Genomic DNA, 15,417 nt, shown 5'->3' with positions numbered 1-15,417 from the left:
CCCAGATGTGCCCGGACACAGTCAAATCAAAAGGAGCGTATCATTTGCTCGGCTATCATGACATATGGAGGTGGACCTGTTTGTTTCACTTAATGAGGATCCCATTTCTTGGGAACAAATACACTGTAAAAAAAAAAAAAAAAAAAAAAAAAAACTTGTTTGTTTCATCAAGTGTGAATTTAATTTCCTGCTTTTGTTATTTAAAGGACTTTAGCCTCTAGCGCTGAGGAGGAACTACAAAAGTTTAAGTTCAGACTATGCTTCAATGTAATGGAATGCAAGGGAGGGCCACGGTGTTGCCTTTTGCAAAACGAACATTTAATGCGTAATATGAATGCAAATGTAAATGTAATATGAATTTAAAACCCCGATAGCATCTTTTCTGTATGAATCTTGCAGAATATGACCAATATGCACCTGAAGAAAGAAAAAAATTGTCCTTTAAAACTTCTCAATAAAAGCAAAGTGAAAGAGAAAGAGCTGCAACTAATAATATGGATAAGTGCTGCACTGTTAGTGGTTTTCAATGTTAAGAGTGTTCATTGATTTAAGGCGAGTCTTCTTATTCCTTAGCCTTAGTACTTCTCTTCATTGGTCCCAGATGGACTCTTAGAAATAAGAACCTCTCCTTGACACAGTTTGAATACATAAAAGAAGCGAGTTTTCTAGAAACCACGAATCTGCCCGTCGGACTGTAGATGGTGGGATATATATAAGCATTGGCAAAGGAACATTTTTCCTGCTGAGGCATAGTTTTTCAGGCTAATTTGCCACTTAACAGCAACAAATATGAACAACATGCTGTTATTAATTCTGCAGTTTTAGGATTCCAAGCACAATCCCCATAGTGTATCACTAGTTTGACAATGATCATTAGAACAGCTGACAATTTGAGCAGCTCCTGTTCAGGTCATGTATTCTGAATATATTACCTAAGTAAGTAATGTGTAAATCTTTGCAAGTAGCTTAACATTGTTCATCTCTGGAGAAAAGCATCAGCTAAATGCTTTAATGTAAATGTAAACAAAGTCTTTTCTAAATGCCAGTGCTTTTGTTGCACAGGTATTTTGGCCATTCATTGAGCGTATAAATCATGCCATTCTGACAACGAGTTTATATGCTCTCACACGTTTTTAATGTGACTTCTCATTTTTATGTGATACCTTAATTATTGGGTATGTAAAATCTGTGAATTGTCAGAATGTATTAGAGCTGTGAGGTTATACACTGCAATGTATGTTGAACTAGATCCTTGGATAATGTGGCCTCACGAACTCAAAGGCTGTAAATCTCAGATAAAATGAGTGAAATGAACTAAATGAAGGATAAATAACACAACAGATGAGAGAAAGGCCAAAAGCACACACTATAATACTATTGACAAAAGCTTGGCACAATCCCATAGTAGCAAGCTTTTTTTAATGCTTCACCTTTTTTCTGAAATAGCTGAGGAACACAAATGCATTCTTCTAGTTACCCGAGCTGTTAAAGACCAGATGTGATCACCGAGAAAACGGAGGGACGACATCTTTTAACATGTTGACCTTAGCAACTGCAGAAAAAATGACGCAACTCACCACTGCACCAGATGTAGTCCGTACGCAAAGAATCGGTGTTGTGCATGTTTTCAGTTTCAGACAAAAACAAAATCCAGGTATTTGGGAGTCTTTGACTTCAATGGTATTACTCTGCCTGAAGTGACAGATTGGTAGATGTCTAGGCATCTCGCCAAGGCAAGTTTTGTCAACAGGTTTTTTTTTTTTTTTTTTTGCTTTATTATGATTCCAATCAATTTGTTTGAAATATGTCTCTCTTGCTCAATCAGATAATTGTCTGTCAATTTGTTTCCTAACACCTGGGTCTGGGAATGCAAACCTCTGTTTTTGTAGCCGAGACCTTCTTGGCAGCAAGATATCGGTGGTTGCGCTAACTGTCTGCAGGGCCTTTGTGTGCATGAATTACACACTTTGTTAAGAATCCTGGTATTTACTCCTATGGGTAGATTTTTGAACATGTGAGTCAGACATACATAGGCTGCACATTGTACAGTGTTTTTTTCTTCTTTTTTTAATTTTTATTGCAGTAGGCACTATGTAAAATCATTGTACACAAAGTAGCACACAAATAACTGGGCTATCTGTCCATTATTTATAATGTCAAGGAACGAAAGTCAATTTTTCCACGAAATAACCCATACAATCTCTGATCATTAAGTAGGTTATTTTGGCAGGCTTAGAGCAAACGATGGGCCCAAGTAAACTAGGGACAATCCTGTAATCATCTGATATCACGGACAATGTGTGAGTTCCACTTTTCAACCTAAGGAGCAACATCCAGCAGTGAAAGTTTCTCAGTGCGTTACTGTCACTGTGTTTGTGGAGCGGCTGCGTCCACTATGTTCATGCGGTGGGTTCCATGTCTCGGGTGAAATTCTTACAATCCTTTCATTCAAGGAATATTTACAAAAAGTGGCTCATTCCTGCTTCGTTCACAAAATCTTTGTCTTGGATGGATACTTGGTTACTTGATAGTTTCAGACATCAGGTTCAAAAGAAAGAGGATAGATGCAACATGAAAACTGACAAGCCCAAAATGTTTAATGCTGCTTATTGACATTATCCTTTATTTAGCAAACTTAGAGGGTTAAAGAAATTTGTTTTTTTTTTTTTTTTTTTAACCCATTCATACAGCAAGGTATACAGTATTTACCAGAGTTATTCAGAGCAAGTACTGTGCTCAAAACCCTGTGCTACCTGCTGCTCTCGTGGTAAAGCAGCAAGTTTTCCATCCTTAAAAACCATCTTTAGAGCCTGGTTTCTACTCCTAAACTGCCATGCAAGTTTTGACAGCAGAATGCATTTTCCTGACCTGTCGTAGCTCATTCAAAATGTCGGTTAAAAAAGTGTATCATTGTGCTATTGTTATCTTCATCGACCTGGCACAGAAACGGTGATCCTGTGGGTTCCTGCACACTCAGACGTAATTTCTTTAGCATTGTAATCTTTACCTTTCCTTTCCAGGTCATCGTTGTGAACAATACACAGTTTCTCCAGGTGTTCGTAGTGTTTCATAACCAATGAGTTTAGTAAGTCTTACAAAACAAATAAAAGGGAGAAAAAAAGGCGTTTTAATTGTCTTGCAGAGGTTATGTATATTGTAGTCTTAACTTATTATTCCATCTTTGTAGATAAACCTGGGTAATACCTACAACTGATGCCAAGAGAATATTCAGTGCATGGCACGAAATTTATTGGATTTTCTTTTCCTGTTGAACTTTGAAATTTGTGACGGACGCTCCGTGAACAGTTGCCATGAGCTCATGCGAAACTGTGTGCGCATTACGGAGCGAGTTGCGGTAAAAATTACAGGCCTCATTGACAAGTACCAGGCAGCTGTTATAAAATTTATAAAACTCCTCAATAATTAATTTCAAAGGTAAATCTAAAATTTATTAGATTTCTGTGTCACTATTCGGTGTGGTAGGTGTAGTCAGTTTGTCATATGTGATGTAATGTCAGCTATAATTATTATGTTGAAGATATATGCACTGAAATAATGGGTAGGTAAGATGGGTTTTTGTCCAGCACAACAAAAATACAGACGAGCCGAGGAGCATTAAGGGAACAGAGAAGGAACAATAACTCTTCCATTGTGTTTAAGCTTTATGGTTATGACTATGTAACATGACAGGACAGGCTGGGATTTGAAGGTGCGGTCAGCATGGGTAGAGAGAAAGGGAGAGGGAGGGGGGGAGGAAGGGTACAGACTTTGTGCATAAAGGAATATTGCTTTCTTTGGACTGTCACTGAGTGCTGTTGTGAATGATGAGAACAGATCAGTTAAAAAAAAAAAAAAAGTAAAAATCCTCAGATTTAACTGTGTGGAGAGAAAGGCGCCCGACCCGGTGCGATGTGCTGTCTGTGATCCAGTCTAAGTGCTCTGCTGTTTGGGGAGACCTCGGGATTAGTGGCTGTGAAAACTGTCCCGTCTCTCCCAGCGAGGAATTCCTGAGGTTCTCCAGACAGCACCCCCAACCCCCCAACCCCCCAAAGACCCACTGACACGCAAAGCTGCCCCCTCTCCACTTCACCATCATCCACCCCGGGGGAAGCGATATGGCCATGTCCACATTGCATTAGCGCTGCTGTTAGGTGGCTGGATCAGTAGAAGGAGGTAAAGGGAGTCAGGGGCACAAGGTTCGAGGGGCTGTCTGAGAAATTTCCATATGGCAATAAAATGTATGCCACTTTACTTACTGAGTTCCTAATGCATTCCAGGTGTGGGGTGCATTTAGAAGCACTTTGCTGACCTTCTTTCAAAAGGAACTTTTTTGCAAGAATTTTAGAGATTTACAAAAGAAGTGCTTCAAGAAAGGAGTCACATTGTATCAAGCAGAGGACAAATTGCTATTTATAGTCGTACTCTGTGTGAAACAGCTCAAATGACAACACCAGCACCATTAAAGGAGCTTAAAAAAGACAAACCTGCCAATAAAAGTTTTGCAGAATCAACTTAAGTTGAAAGGGGTATGGCAACCAACCTATTACGCTTGAGTTGCAATTCAGCATTCTTTAAAAAAAAGTGCGTGTGTGTGATTTTCTTTATTTTGCTTTATTTATTATATATTTACATCATATGTGTATTTTTCGTATTTTTAAAATTAGTAGTTTTTCTGATAAGAATAAACCAGGCTAAATGTAAAGTATTAATTTACTGATATTTGCTCAGTCTCATTTTCCTTCCCTGCAAGTTGAGACACAAACAACCATCACAGGTGTCAGAGCCGCACTTAACGTAACCAGTCTGCTGGCTTTAATTCAGGGGCCTTAATGCACTATAGTCTTAAAGGCTTATGTCTGTCACATTGTTTTGGTACGTTTTAGTAATCTCTGCTCACGGTAGAGCAATTTGAATGAGGGTTATAGCTTTGCATTTTTACACAGACTGCATTTTTTTAAGCTACCAGAGATTTGCTAAAGCAGAGACGGTGTTCTTACTTTTTACCTCATCGTTTGGCTTTCCTCGGAATGCTGAGAATTTTTTTTTTTTTGAGCTTACAATGGGTGGAATGAGGTTTGCAGCATTCGAAGAAAAAAAAAAAGAACATGCAAGAGTGGGAAGTATTTTTTTTCTTTAATTAAAAAAAATATTTCAACAGGTAATTAATAAATGTTGTTGTTGTTAAATGGGGAAGTATATGTTTTTCTTGTAGATTCCAAGAAAAATGCTTAAACATTTCAAGTGCTGTTTTTGGAAACAACAGCAGAAAATATGGCAGAAAATGAATAGGAAATGGGAGAAATTAAACCTAAACTTATTACAGGGCACCATTCAGTTTATTAAATATATTTCATGTAATAAATGTAACTTTTCTTCAAGAATTTTCATGATCCCAGATATTCATCTCCAGTGTCTCTGGACTGACAGTGTCTATACATACAGTGTACAACATCTTGCAGCGAAAACTTCATTCCCAGTTTTTGGAGTCTGAAAAATACAAGACAGAGCTAAGAATTCTCTTGGACAAATGAGAGCCATCCCAAAATATTTTGGCTTTTATGTTTCTAATTAATTAATTTTGTTCAAGTTGAAGCTTTTGCACTTCATCTGTTTCAAGAAGGCACAAGAGTGCGGGATTTTAGGGGCAGGTATTTTACGGCAGCGGCAGAGCCTTGCGACTCCAAGGATTACTAGTTTTTAACCCTAGTGTGACTACATAAATACAGCGAGACAACAAACATGCAGCCAGCAACAGTGTGGGCCACACAGGCATTTACCTCCCCCACTCCCCCACTCCCCCACTCCCCCACTCCCCCGCCCCCACCTTCGCCTCCCAGGGCAACACACTTTGGAGGCATTCTCATTAAGGGATTGGCTGTACACCCCCAGCTCTCCCCTTGGATACTGACAAGTGAAAAGCAGCGTTAGTCCACCTTGCCATCGGTGCCGTGTATGAGACGGAGCTCCTTTTCACGACGATTGACAGACACACACCAGTGTAGCTCTTTTGAAGTTATTGGTCACAATTCAAATCCTACTCAAAAACAAAAAAAAAGGTGGAATTATTATAGGCTGTTTTTATAATACTGATTTCATAATCAGTGCTCATGGAAATTCTCCAGTATTTTAAGTGTAAAATAAGAGCATCTTGTTTTCCTATTACTAAAATAGACTTTTTTTTTTTTTTTTTTTTTTAAAAGAATGTGTACTTGGTGCATAACATGATGCACTTAAAAAAAATACTTAGAATGGCATTAACATAATTGCTAGTAAATTTCCTGACCATCTCTTGGTCTTCCTGATCGTAATCTCCTTATTGATCGTCTCTTCATCTTATTGATCATTTTGTGCTCAGTGTGCAGCTCACAACTATTGCTCCAGCTTTTTCTGAGCAACCAGGAGACCGCCCAGCTTCCAACTCAAAGACAACATCTACCAACATACTTATTCAGGATATTTGGATATTTTGACATTACAAATAAGCTTGAAGGAACCTGACATTTATTGATCTGTTAAAGGCACAGCAATTTGCATGAACAAATAAGATTGCGGTATTTTTGCTTTTCAACTAATTATCATTAGTTAGCTGGACTTCAATAAATTCCACCTTAGGAAAGTTTTCCGTTTTCAACCCAAACGGCAGGTATCATTTGCTACATTCTAACATTTGACATCATGTTAGGGGAAAAAATAAATTATTTATTTCTGTATGTATGTATGTATGTATATATATGAAATATATTTATATGTATATATATAGAGAGACAGTTACATTAAAAAAAAAAACTGAAAATCTCATGTACGTTTTTCAGCTACTGTAGGTTTATATAGAGTAATGGACCAATAATTCATTTTACAGAAGCAATTCGACACCAAATCACAAAAAAAAGGAGTTTTGTAGAAAGGGTGCATAGCCTATATATGTGTGTGTGTGTGTGTGTATATACACACACCGCAAAGCCTACATATGCGTGTTGTGTATGCGTATATGTATTATGTATATATAACTGATTTCATATATATAAATATTAGTTTGTTAATTATAATTACATACTGTATATATATATAAACTTAGTCGTTGTAATGTATTTTGAATGAAGTTGAAATGTGCCGTATAGGCCCAAGTATTTCTGTACGTTATACATCTTAAAATGTGTTTAACGACGTGATAATACTTTCTTTTGAAAAGAATTCCTTTGTATTTCCATTTTATCTTTGCGCCGTGTACTCTGCTTACTGTATACATTATTATGTCTGTATATATATACCAGGCAGAAAGTGTGTTTCATTACAAACGAAGTTCTATCTGCTGCTGCTTAATATTTACTAATAATGCATATTACTACTAGTAGCACCGATAATGTAATGTGCTCCTTTATTGGTTTATCCTGACAGTAGTAATAAAAAACAATTTAAAATATATTACACATTGAATGATTGATCCCATATTAACGGACTGTATTAAAAAAAAAAAACTGCTCGATAAAATGTTTCCCATTTATATCAGAGGATGATAGTTATTCCTTGTTAAAGTTTATCCTTGTTAAAATGAAGTATGTAATGAACGCTTGATTGTTTCGGGGTAACTTTTGAACCGCTTTCGTTACTGTAAATTGTCACGGCGAGAACGGGGGCCGTTTCGGCGCGGTCTCCGTACGGTGCGCTGCCGCACTGTCCCGCTAGGGGCCGCTCTGCTCCCACTGTAAGCCCACCAACGGCTTCTTTTGGGACCCACACGTACGGCTGCCGAGCGTGGGTGGCGGGGTTGCGGCGCGGAGTACCGTGGTACTTTTCGGAGACACTTCGGGGGGTGTGACCACGGAAGACTGGCAGCTGCTTTAACTAGGATCCCTCCTCTCCTCGCGCTCAGTCGATCGCGGTGCGCGAGCCGCGGGGATAGACGCTCCGAGCCGCAAAAAAAAAAAAAAGAGAGCCTTAACAGCGAACTTGGAAGCACGGCGACTATTCGCTCAGGGAATTACAACAGTGACACGAAAAGCTTTTTTTTTTTTTCTTCTTCTTTTTCTCTCTCTCTCTCTCTCTCTCTTCCTTTTATTTTATATGTACATGGTAATAAATGCTGGATGCGTGCGTGCGCGCGCACTACCGGGCTGCGCTGCGATGGTGGAAGAGCGCGAAACGGGAGTGTTATAAAGAAGCCGCGAGAGAGAGAGCCCTTCTCTGGATCTGCGCGCTGTGCACCGACACGCAATGACTAATAACAATGATGATCATGATATGACAACAGCATAAATGATCCGAGTGAAGTGCTGAAGGAACTTACCTTGCTCGTCCGCTCAGGCACCAAATGCTGAAGAGAGGACTGTAGGCAGCAGGAAGGAATATTCTGAAAAGGGCGATTCGGATATATTTCCATTATATATAGTAGTAATATTAATTATTATTATTGCTATTATTTTACCGCTGCCGTTATTCATATTGTCGTTGTTTCCAGCGGACGTGTTCGTGGCGTAACAGAGTGGACTGAGCTGCGGAATTTGCCCACCTTCTGCTTCTCAAGCCTTCTGCTTCTCGCTGGAACTTGTTGTTGTTTTCATGCTCGCGCTCCCTTTATGACCATGGATTATTGGCTCTTTTTATGCCTCCTGCTGCCTGAGGTTTTAGCCATCGAAGGTAAGGTTATTAATACATTGCTTTCATATAACTGAGCTCGAATGTGTGTCAGAGTGGTGTGGTGTGTGGTGTGGAAGCCGGCAGAAAAAAAGGCTCGGTGGTGCGCGCACTGACACTGTCATACGCGCAACCTGCTCGAGAAATCCATTAAAAAAATGAATCAATGTACTGTGTGTGTGTGTGTGTGTGTGCGCGTGGACGTCACGTGCGCACAAGTTTAGCGCGTGTAAGGAACGGATGGATCTCGCGTTTGCTTTTGACTATCGGGGATCTTTTTAGTGCGCTGGGGCTCAACTGAGGCTCAAGGGAGTAGAAAGTTAAACCCCACGGAGTACAGAGTACAGAGGCAGCAGCAGCAGTAGTGCGCGCGCGCGTGCGTGCTGTGCGTCCAGAGCGGATCTTTTCCTCGGCGATTTTAGGGAATGAACTTGCGGAAACGGGCTACAAAGTGTCCGCGGAGCCTTTTTTTCACCGTCCGCCCAGGGGAATCAGCGCGACACGATTTCCCCGCGGGGCGTCCCGGTGGCGCGAGCCGCAGCCCCCCGCGAAGTGTGAGAGAGAGAGAGAGAGAGAGAGAGAGAGAGAGAGACCCCGCGGGGACCAGGGCGCTTCGATCGTGCGCTTCGTTTTCGTGGAAACAACTGAATTGTCACTGTAACAAACACACATATATTATATATACAAACAGTACACACACGTCATATACACATTACAGCAGCCCTGTAGCTCTAAAGTCAAGCGCATAAAAGTTTATCGCTGCTGTTATTGATCGACTCACTGTATTTTCTTTTGTTTTACATGTCATATACCGAAATAGCTTTCAGCAACTATGGAATTGTCGGTACTTGTACTTCATTTATTTATTTATTTATTTTTGCCCTCCGCAGCTACGTAGAAGAGGTATTGAAAGCGCACTGATACTCTGATAACCTCGGATCGCTCCCGGTTTGGTCAGTGCTACACTGACACTACACTGACACTACATCCCTACATTCCCGTCTCGTGTTATGATCCACTGAGCCGGTGTAAAATGTGACACACACACACACACAGGAAAGAAGAAATTCGCTCTTAAACTCGGAGTTTGACTTAATTAAGCTGTCTCACCGGAATGAACTGAGATTTACTCAGTTTTACCCACCCGTGATGTGTGTCGGCTGTGATTTCCACATTTTTATTTATGTCCCTAACCTAAGAGGGGAGAGAGCGAAGGGAGCCGCGTATTTAACTCAGCTTCGACCTGATGATCGCTTACAATTAACAACTATATATCGCAAAAGTATTAATTTGGAAGCTGTGATCTGTATTCAGTCAGTGGTTCCGAGGTAAAGTCAATCACCGTTTCATTATTCAGTCATTATTTCGATTTTCTTTACTTACTTTTTTGTATTATAATTCATTTTTTTTTTTTTTTCAGTTGCAAACATCAAATGTACGCAGTGAGTCAGGTCAAAATCTTATTCTTTATTTCTGTGTCATGTAACTTCCCAACAATATAGATGCACTTTTAAGTATGATTGCTTTTTTTACACACAAAATATAACGTGACACATAATCGTGTTTCCATCAGCATTTCCCTGTATGTCCTATACAACAATGAGATAATAAATCTGTTTATTCTTTGTATGAACAGTAACCCAAGATTGAACACGTCCACCAGTGGGTGGAAAGTGTCCAGCAGTAAGAGTTGATGTCATTAGTGATCCCAACCCTGGTTCCCTCTCTCTCTTCTAAAATTGTACCTTATAAATGATCAATAAGTGTATCAGTAGCAACATGCTGGCAAAGAGGCAGTATATTATAGTCAAACATTTCAGCATCACCATCCCATGTCTATAGCTCATCAACTTAACATGATTTCATCCGTTAGTCATATGTAGTTCCTGTCTAAGGGTGACTTAATAGGTGTGTTGAATTGGTAAAGTGTTTAAGTATGTGGCACTAGGACTAAGGTAATGTTTACCCCCCCCCCCCCCCCCCCCTTTGGCATATATGGACATGCATGAGCTGTGAGTTGTGTGCTGGAGGCGAGTGAAGAACCGCCGAAGAGAGGAGGGTGTCGGGGCTGTGCCTAGGTTGATATATTTTGTTAAAGCAATCTGTTTCCACCTTAAGTGGTGCCATAAATTTCCATGCTGACCTGGCTGAGGATTTAGCTAAGCTTTTATTATGGCTCAGTGATATATGGCCTGCTCCTTGGTGAGACCTCAGGTTATGGCCATCTCAGGAGAGATGAGACTGAAGGGTAGTATACAGTAGTACAGTGCACCCCTGAGTCAAATAATAACTTTTACATATCCTAGTGCTCTAACACACACACACACACACAACTGCATTAATTTAAACTGATTGCATATATTGTATTCCAATTTTCTTCTTAAACAACTTGAGGATTGCTTAAAATACCCGGGTTTGTCTTATTCCACTAGTCGTACATTTATTTTGTGTGGGTTTCTGGTCGCAACGCACGAGACAACAGCGTTGGCATATACTTGGTACTAGTCACAGTTAGAAATATTTTATAAAAATGTCCCATTTCCTTATAATTGCACCTTATGCTTGAGGTCAATAGCAAATGTTGTTAATTTAAGCATAATTAAATTGTTCATCGCTTAAAGTGAAGGCATCACAGTCTGTGCATATTTCTTCTGCTTTCGAGTGATTGTTGCTTTTCACCAGCTGCCTTATTCACCCATATTATGGGAACACTTTACATAACTTTCTGTGCTTTTCACTGTGCTGCTTGTTGCTTTTCTGTACTTAAATAATGTTGTTGGATATTCAGTATGGCAGGGGAGACAAGAAGCAAGAAAAGTGTTTTTAATAATTTAATAATTGAGTTTTCTGTGAGTACTTCCATTTCAAACAACGATTAAGTGCCCATTCATATAAGTACTCAAAAGCTCACATTATCAAGATGTAACTTAATGAATATCATTCTGATGGCAAATAAAAAACACAGTAATTATTGTTTTGATAAGTATATTATCTGCAAAGCTGAGTCAACTATGAAGTACACAGCTCAAAAGAGCAAATAAGAGGAAGAAGGAAAATCTGATCAGTTAAACTCAGTACTGCTCAAATACAGTACATCAAACCAAAAGTTAGCCTTTTCAAAAACTTTTAGAAATTTCCAAAAAAAAAAAAAAAAAAAATATATATATATATATATATATATAAAATAACGGCTGTTTTTCTAAGCTTCTGGGTTAGTCACTTGTCTTAGAACAGTACCGTTCTAAGACTAGTGTGTACGTACTTCATTTATATATACATACAGTATATGTGTATGTATAAATTTATATAAAAATCAATGAAATACACACACACACACACACATACACAACCTTTTTTGAGAGTTGGATAATGTAGCTCATAGGAAGAAAGTCCAAATACATCCAAGTTTTTAAGCCAGCACAGAATGATTCCATTTTTCTGCTCACTGAAACATTTAAACAACTTTTTGTTTTTGTTTACATTCCAAAGTCCCGCGAACCGAGTTTGAGTTTAGAAGGAAAATCTCTCAAATTTGTCAAAGCCGCGTCTCCCGCTCCGGTTCATTACTATTTCTAACTTACTTACGTGTTGCTTATGCCTGCCTCTGTAGGACTGGGCCCTTTTGGGCTGGAACGTCAGGGACCTTTTTTTTTTTTACCATGAAGGTGAGGGTAACTGAACATTTTGGTGCGACGAAACTCTTGAAAGTCATCGTCCGGCTTATTTACGCTGCAGTTCCACCGTGTTGAATCGCACCTCAGCGGGCTGCTCCCTGTGCGATTCTGTGCGCCTTCACGGCTGCTTTTAATCTCCCTCATTCCGCCGTGCTTGGGAGCCCTTCATTATTATTATTATTGCTTATCCCATTGAAAAGCAGCAGGGGCCATTTTGTTCTGCACACTTGCTCTTGGTTAAGAGAAGGAATCGGAGCCAAGCTTCATTAGAAAGCCACTGACAATGAGTTTACTAGGGCCTACGGGGTACTACGGCGTAAATGGACTCAAGCTGAATGCTCTGGAACCAGGTTGGGCACAGCCACATTCTCTCCGTCGGAATGGTAAAGCAATAAAGAAGCAATTCTGCCTATAATGTTTAGTCTTTGACTAAAAAAAATATATTGTGTGTGTATATATATTATATACACATACACCCTCACACACCCACACACGCAGTATAAACTCGCTCAGTTTATATTGTACTTATACCATATAAACTGGGTGATTTTTATCATAACATTACCATATTATGTCAATTTATATGGTAGTTCGGCAGGTGTGGTGTGATTTTGATGGATCGCTGAAGCAATGAGCAGGGACGTAAATAAACATAAACAGAACCGCTCACCGGACCACTTTAATAAATGATGTCAATTTGTATATTGCGTAGTTATACTGCCGTTCTAATTTATCGTTCGGCTGAAACAAAGCCGTGATTCCGCCACCGGTGTAATTTAAACGGTAAATTATGTAAGAGTAGCGAACATCTAGGGGGGAGAAGTCCATTGTTGGCTCAAGAGAGGGAACGTTTTCCACCGAGATTTCATTAACAGGGAAACTTCAGGTAAAGTAGCAGTAAATGAGTGTGCACAGAGACACAGCTGAGGTTCTGAAAGAGGGACACAACAGGGCATGGCCTGCACTATTTTCATGGAGATGAGACCCTGTGGCCATGTGTCCAACCTTCTCAATGGCCTGTCTCAGAAAACCGCTTGGCCTTTGTCCAGCCTGTTCAGTTTTAAATAAGAGTATATTTCATTAGATTCGCTCATTTAGATTCACTATTATTATAATACTAGTTTTAAAAAAGTAATAAATAGGATTTTTTTCCCTAAATTAATTAATTTCTTTAAACAACAACAACAACAGTAATAAGTGATCTCGAAGAAAGAAAAGTAACTACAGTTAAAAACTATTTAGGGTAGGTTTAATATGTACATTCAGAGGAAACAAGTGGCCTCTGCTATTTCAAAGTGCGCAACTATAAATTATATGCACCATTTAAGGTTATTAATCTGTCCTGATGTGGTTATATTTAATTAGGCATAATCAGAGAGATAAATTAAACGTTGCAAAAAATTCTACCGTAATTATATTGTGATTCATGGAAGCCGAAAGAGGTAAAAAGATGGATGGAAACGGAGGAGAGACCAGATAACTGCCGAGCCTTTTTCGAGATCTTCTCAGAGCTTGTTTTTCTAACTGTTGCTCAGCAACGAACTGGAAGAGTAATCCAATCCATAGGTGTAAATATATTATTATTATTATTATTATTATTATTATTGTTATTGTTGTTGTTGTTGTTTTGTTGTTGTTATTAACATTATATATTATTAACTTGATAAATGTTTTATAAATTATTATTATAATTTTTTTTTAATTGATCAAGTGCGCACTGTTACTTTCTGATACTAATAAATAAGTCTCTCTGTTCAGAGGAGCAGAACGCAGTAAGAAATAATATTAAACTATGTTGTAGCTGTGTTTAAAAACTGTATCAGTTCATGTACTACGCGTCAAACATTTTTGAACGTTACGGCTTTTAGGTGCCTGATGTACGTGTGAAGGTCATATGTTCACGTACTTATTAATGTATGTGTTCGTGCACATTGTTTTATTGTGCCTGTTTCCCTGCTGTCTGGTCCCCTTTCAAGAGAAGCAGTGGACTCAAGAGCGCAACGTGCGGCTGCTGTGAATTATTGAGGGAGCTAAAAATGAGCCGTTATATGATATATGTAAATGAGAAGCGAGAGCACGGAGAAAGGAGACTGCAGGCCAGTGAGCCCCTTATTACTTACACTATGTGTGTGTTACACTTGTCCGCACATGGGTTGGGCTTAGTGGTGCTTCCCCGGCACAATGACTCTAAAAACATAATAATAAAAATAATAATAAATAGGGGTAGCAGCCACAACAGCTGGTAATGTGGTGGTTAAAGCTGCTGCCTTTGGGCACAAAGGTTGTCGGTTTGATTCCCGCCTCCAGCTATAATACGTTCGAGTAAGGTAGTTATTGTAAAATTGCTCCGGTAAAAACGATTCAGCTGCGTCAATAACTAAGTTGCTTTGGAGAAATGCACCAGCTAAATGAATAAACGCAAATAATTCTTCTTATCGTTGCGATGCTCATACATCTACATACCCTAACATGAAAGCAGTGCATACATTATTTGTTTGACTTTTCCGTTGTATTTCTGTTGATATGTGACCCTTCCCTCAAGTTCTGCTATAAGCGACTTAAAAAAATGAAACGTACTGAGAGATAAGGGAGCAATTAGCGTGTGGGCCACAGGCTAAGGAGAGGCCATCCTGAACAGATGCACGGCGCCTTCAGCAGATTTTTCTTTAGGGGGCCAGGAGGGGTAAGGGCAGCGCTGTCCAGTCCAAGCCGGAGAGGCCTGTGGATGCTGGCTGTCCAACGCAGGGACTTGCATTCTGATGTTGAGGCTGTAAGATGCAGCACGCCATGTTCTGCCCAAACTAATGAGAAGTGGCAGGTTTTCAGCAAGGGCCCTTGCCAAGGCCAAAGAAGGGGGAAAAAGGAAGGAGTCGGACATTATCGTTCCCAGTATAAACCTTGTCCGAATCCGATATTTTGGCTGAGCTCTCAGTTAACCGAGCATAGCAATTTGGCATTCGCAGCCTTCGTATGTAAATGATCTGTAAAAAATGCAGCAGAAATGTATATGGTACAGACCTGGAAGCAAAGATATTCTTTCGTGAACCTCTGAAATGTCTACTGTAACAGACCTCTGGCGCCGGCACCGCGGTAAGGTCCCTGGGTAAAATGC

General features: G+C 39.6%; 1 protein-coding gene across 2 annotated transcripts in view; it reads left to right on the top strand.

The window, feature by feature from the left end:
- The first annotated feature begins 8,046 nt into the window (after positions 1–8,046).
- The window catches only part of LOC108937380 (ephrin type-B receptor 3-like), a 49,163-nt gene continuing 41,792 nt past the window's right edge, over positions 8,047–15,417 (top strand). For both annotated transcript variants that reach the window (XM_018757294.2, XM_018757293.2), the window contains exon 1: positions 8,047–8,634. In XM_018757294.2, coding sequence (XP_018612810.2) covers positions 8,574–8,634 — 61 coding nt within the window. In that variant the 5' untranslated portion in view covers positions 8,047–8,573. The remainder of the gene's footprint in view (positions 8,635–15,417) is intronic.

The sequence above is a fragment of the Scleropages formosus genome, chromosome 8 (genome assembly GCF_900964775.1).
Source record: "Scleropages formosus chromosome 8, fSclFor1.1, whole genome shotgun sequence".
NCBI classification, from domain to species: domain Eukaryota; kingdom Metazoa; phylum Chordata; class Actinopteri; order Osteoglossiformes; family Osteoglossidae; genus Scleropages; species Scleropages formosus.
Note: the sequence above shows the minus strand (reverse complement) of the source record. Positions and strands in the feature narration are given on the sequence as shown.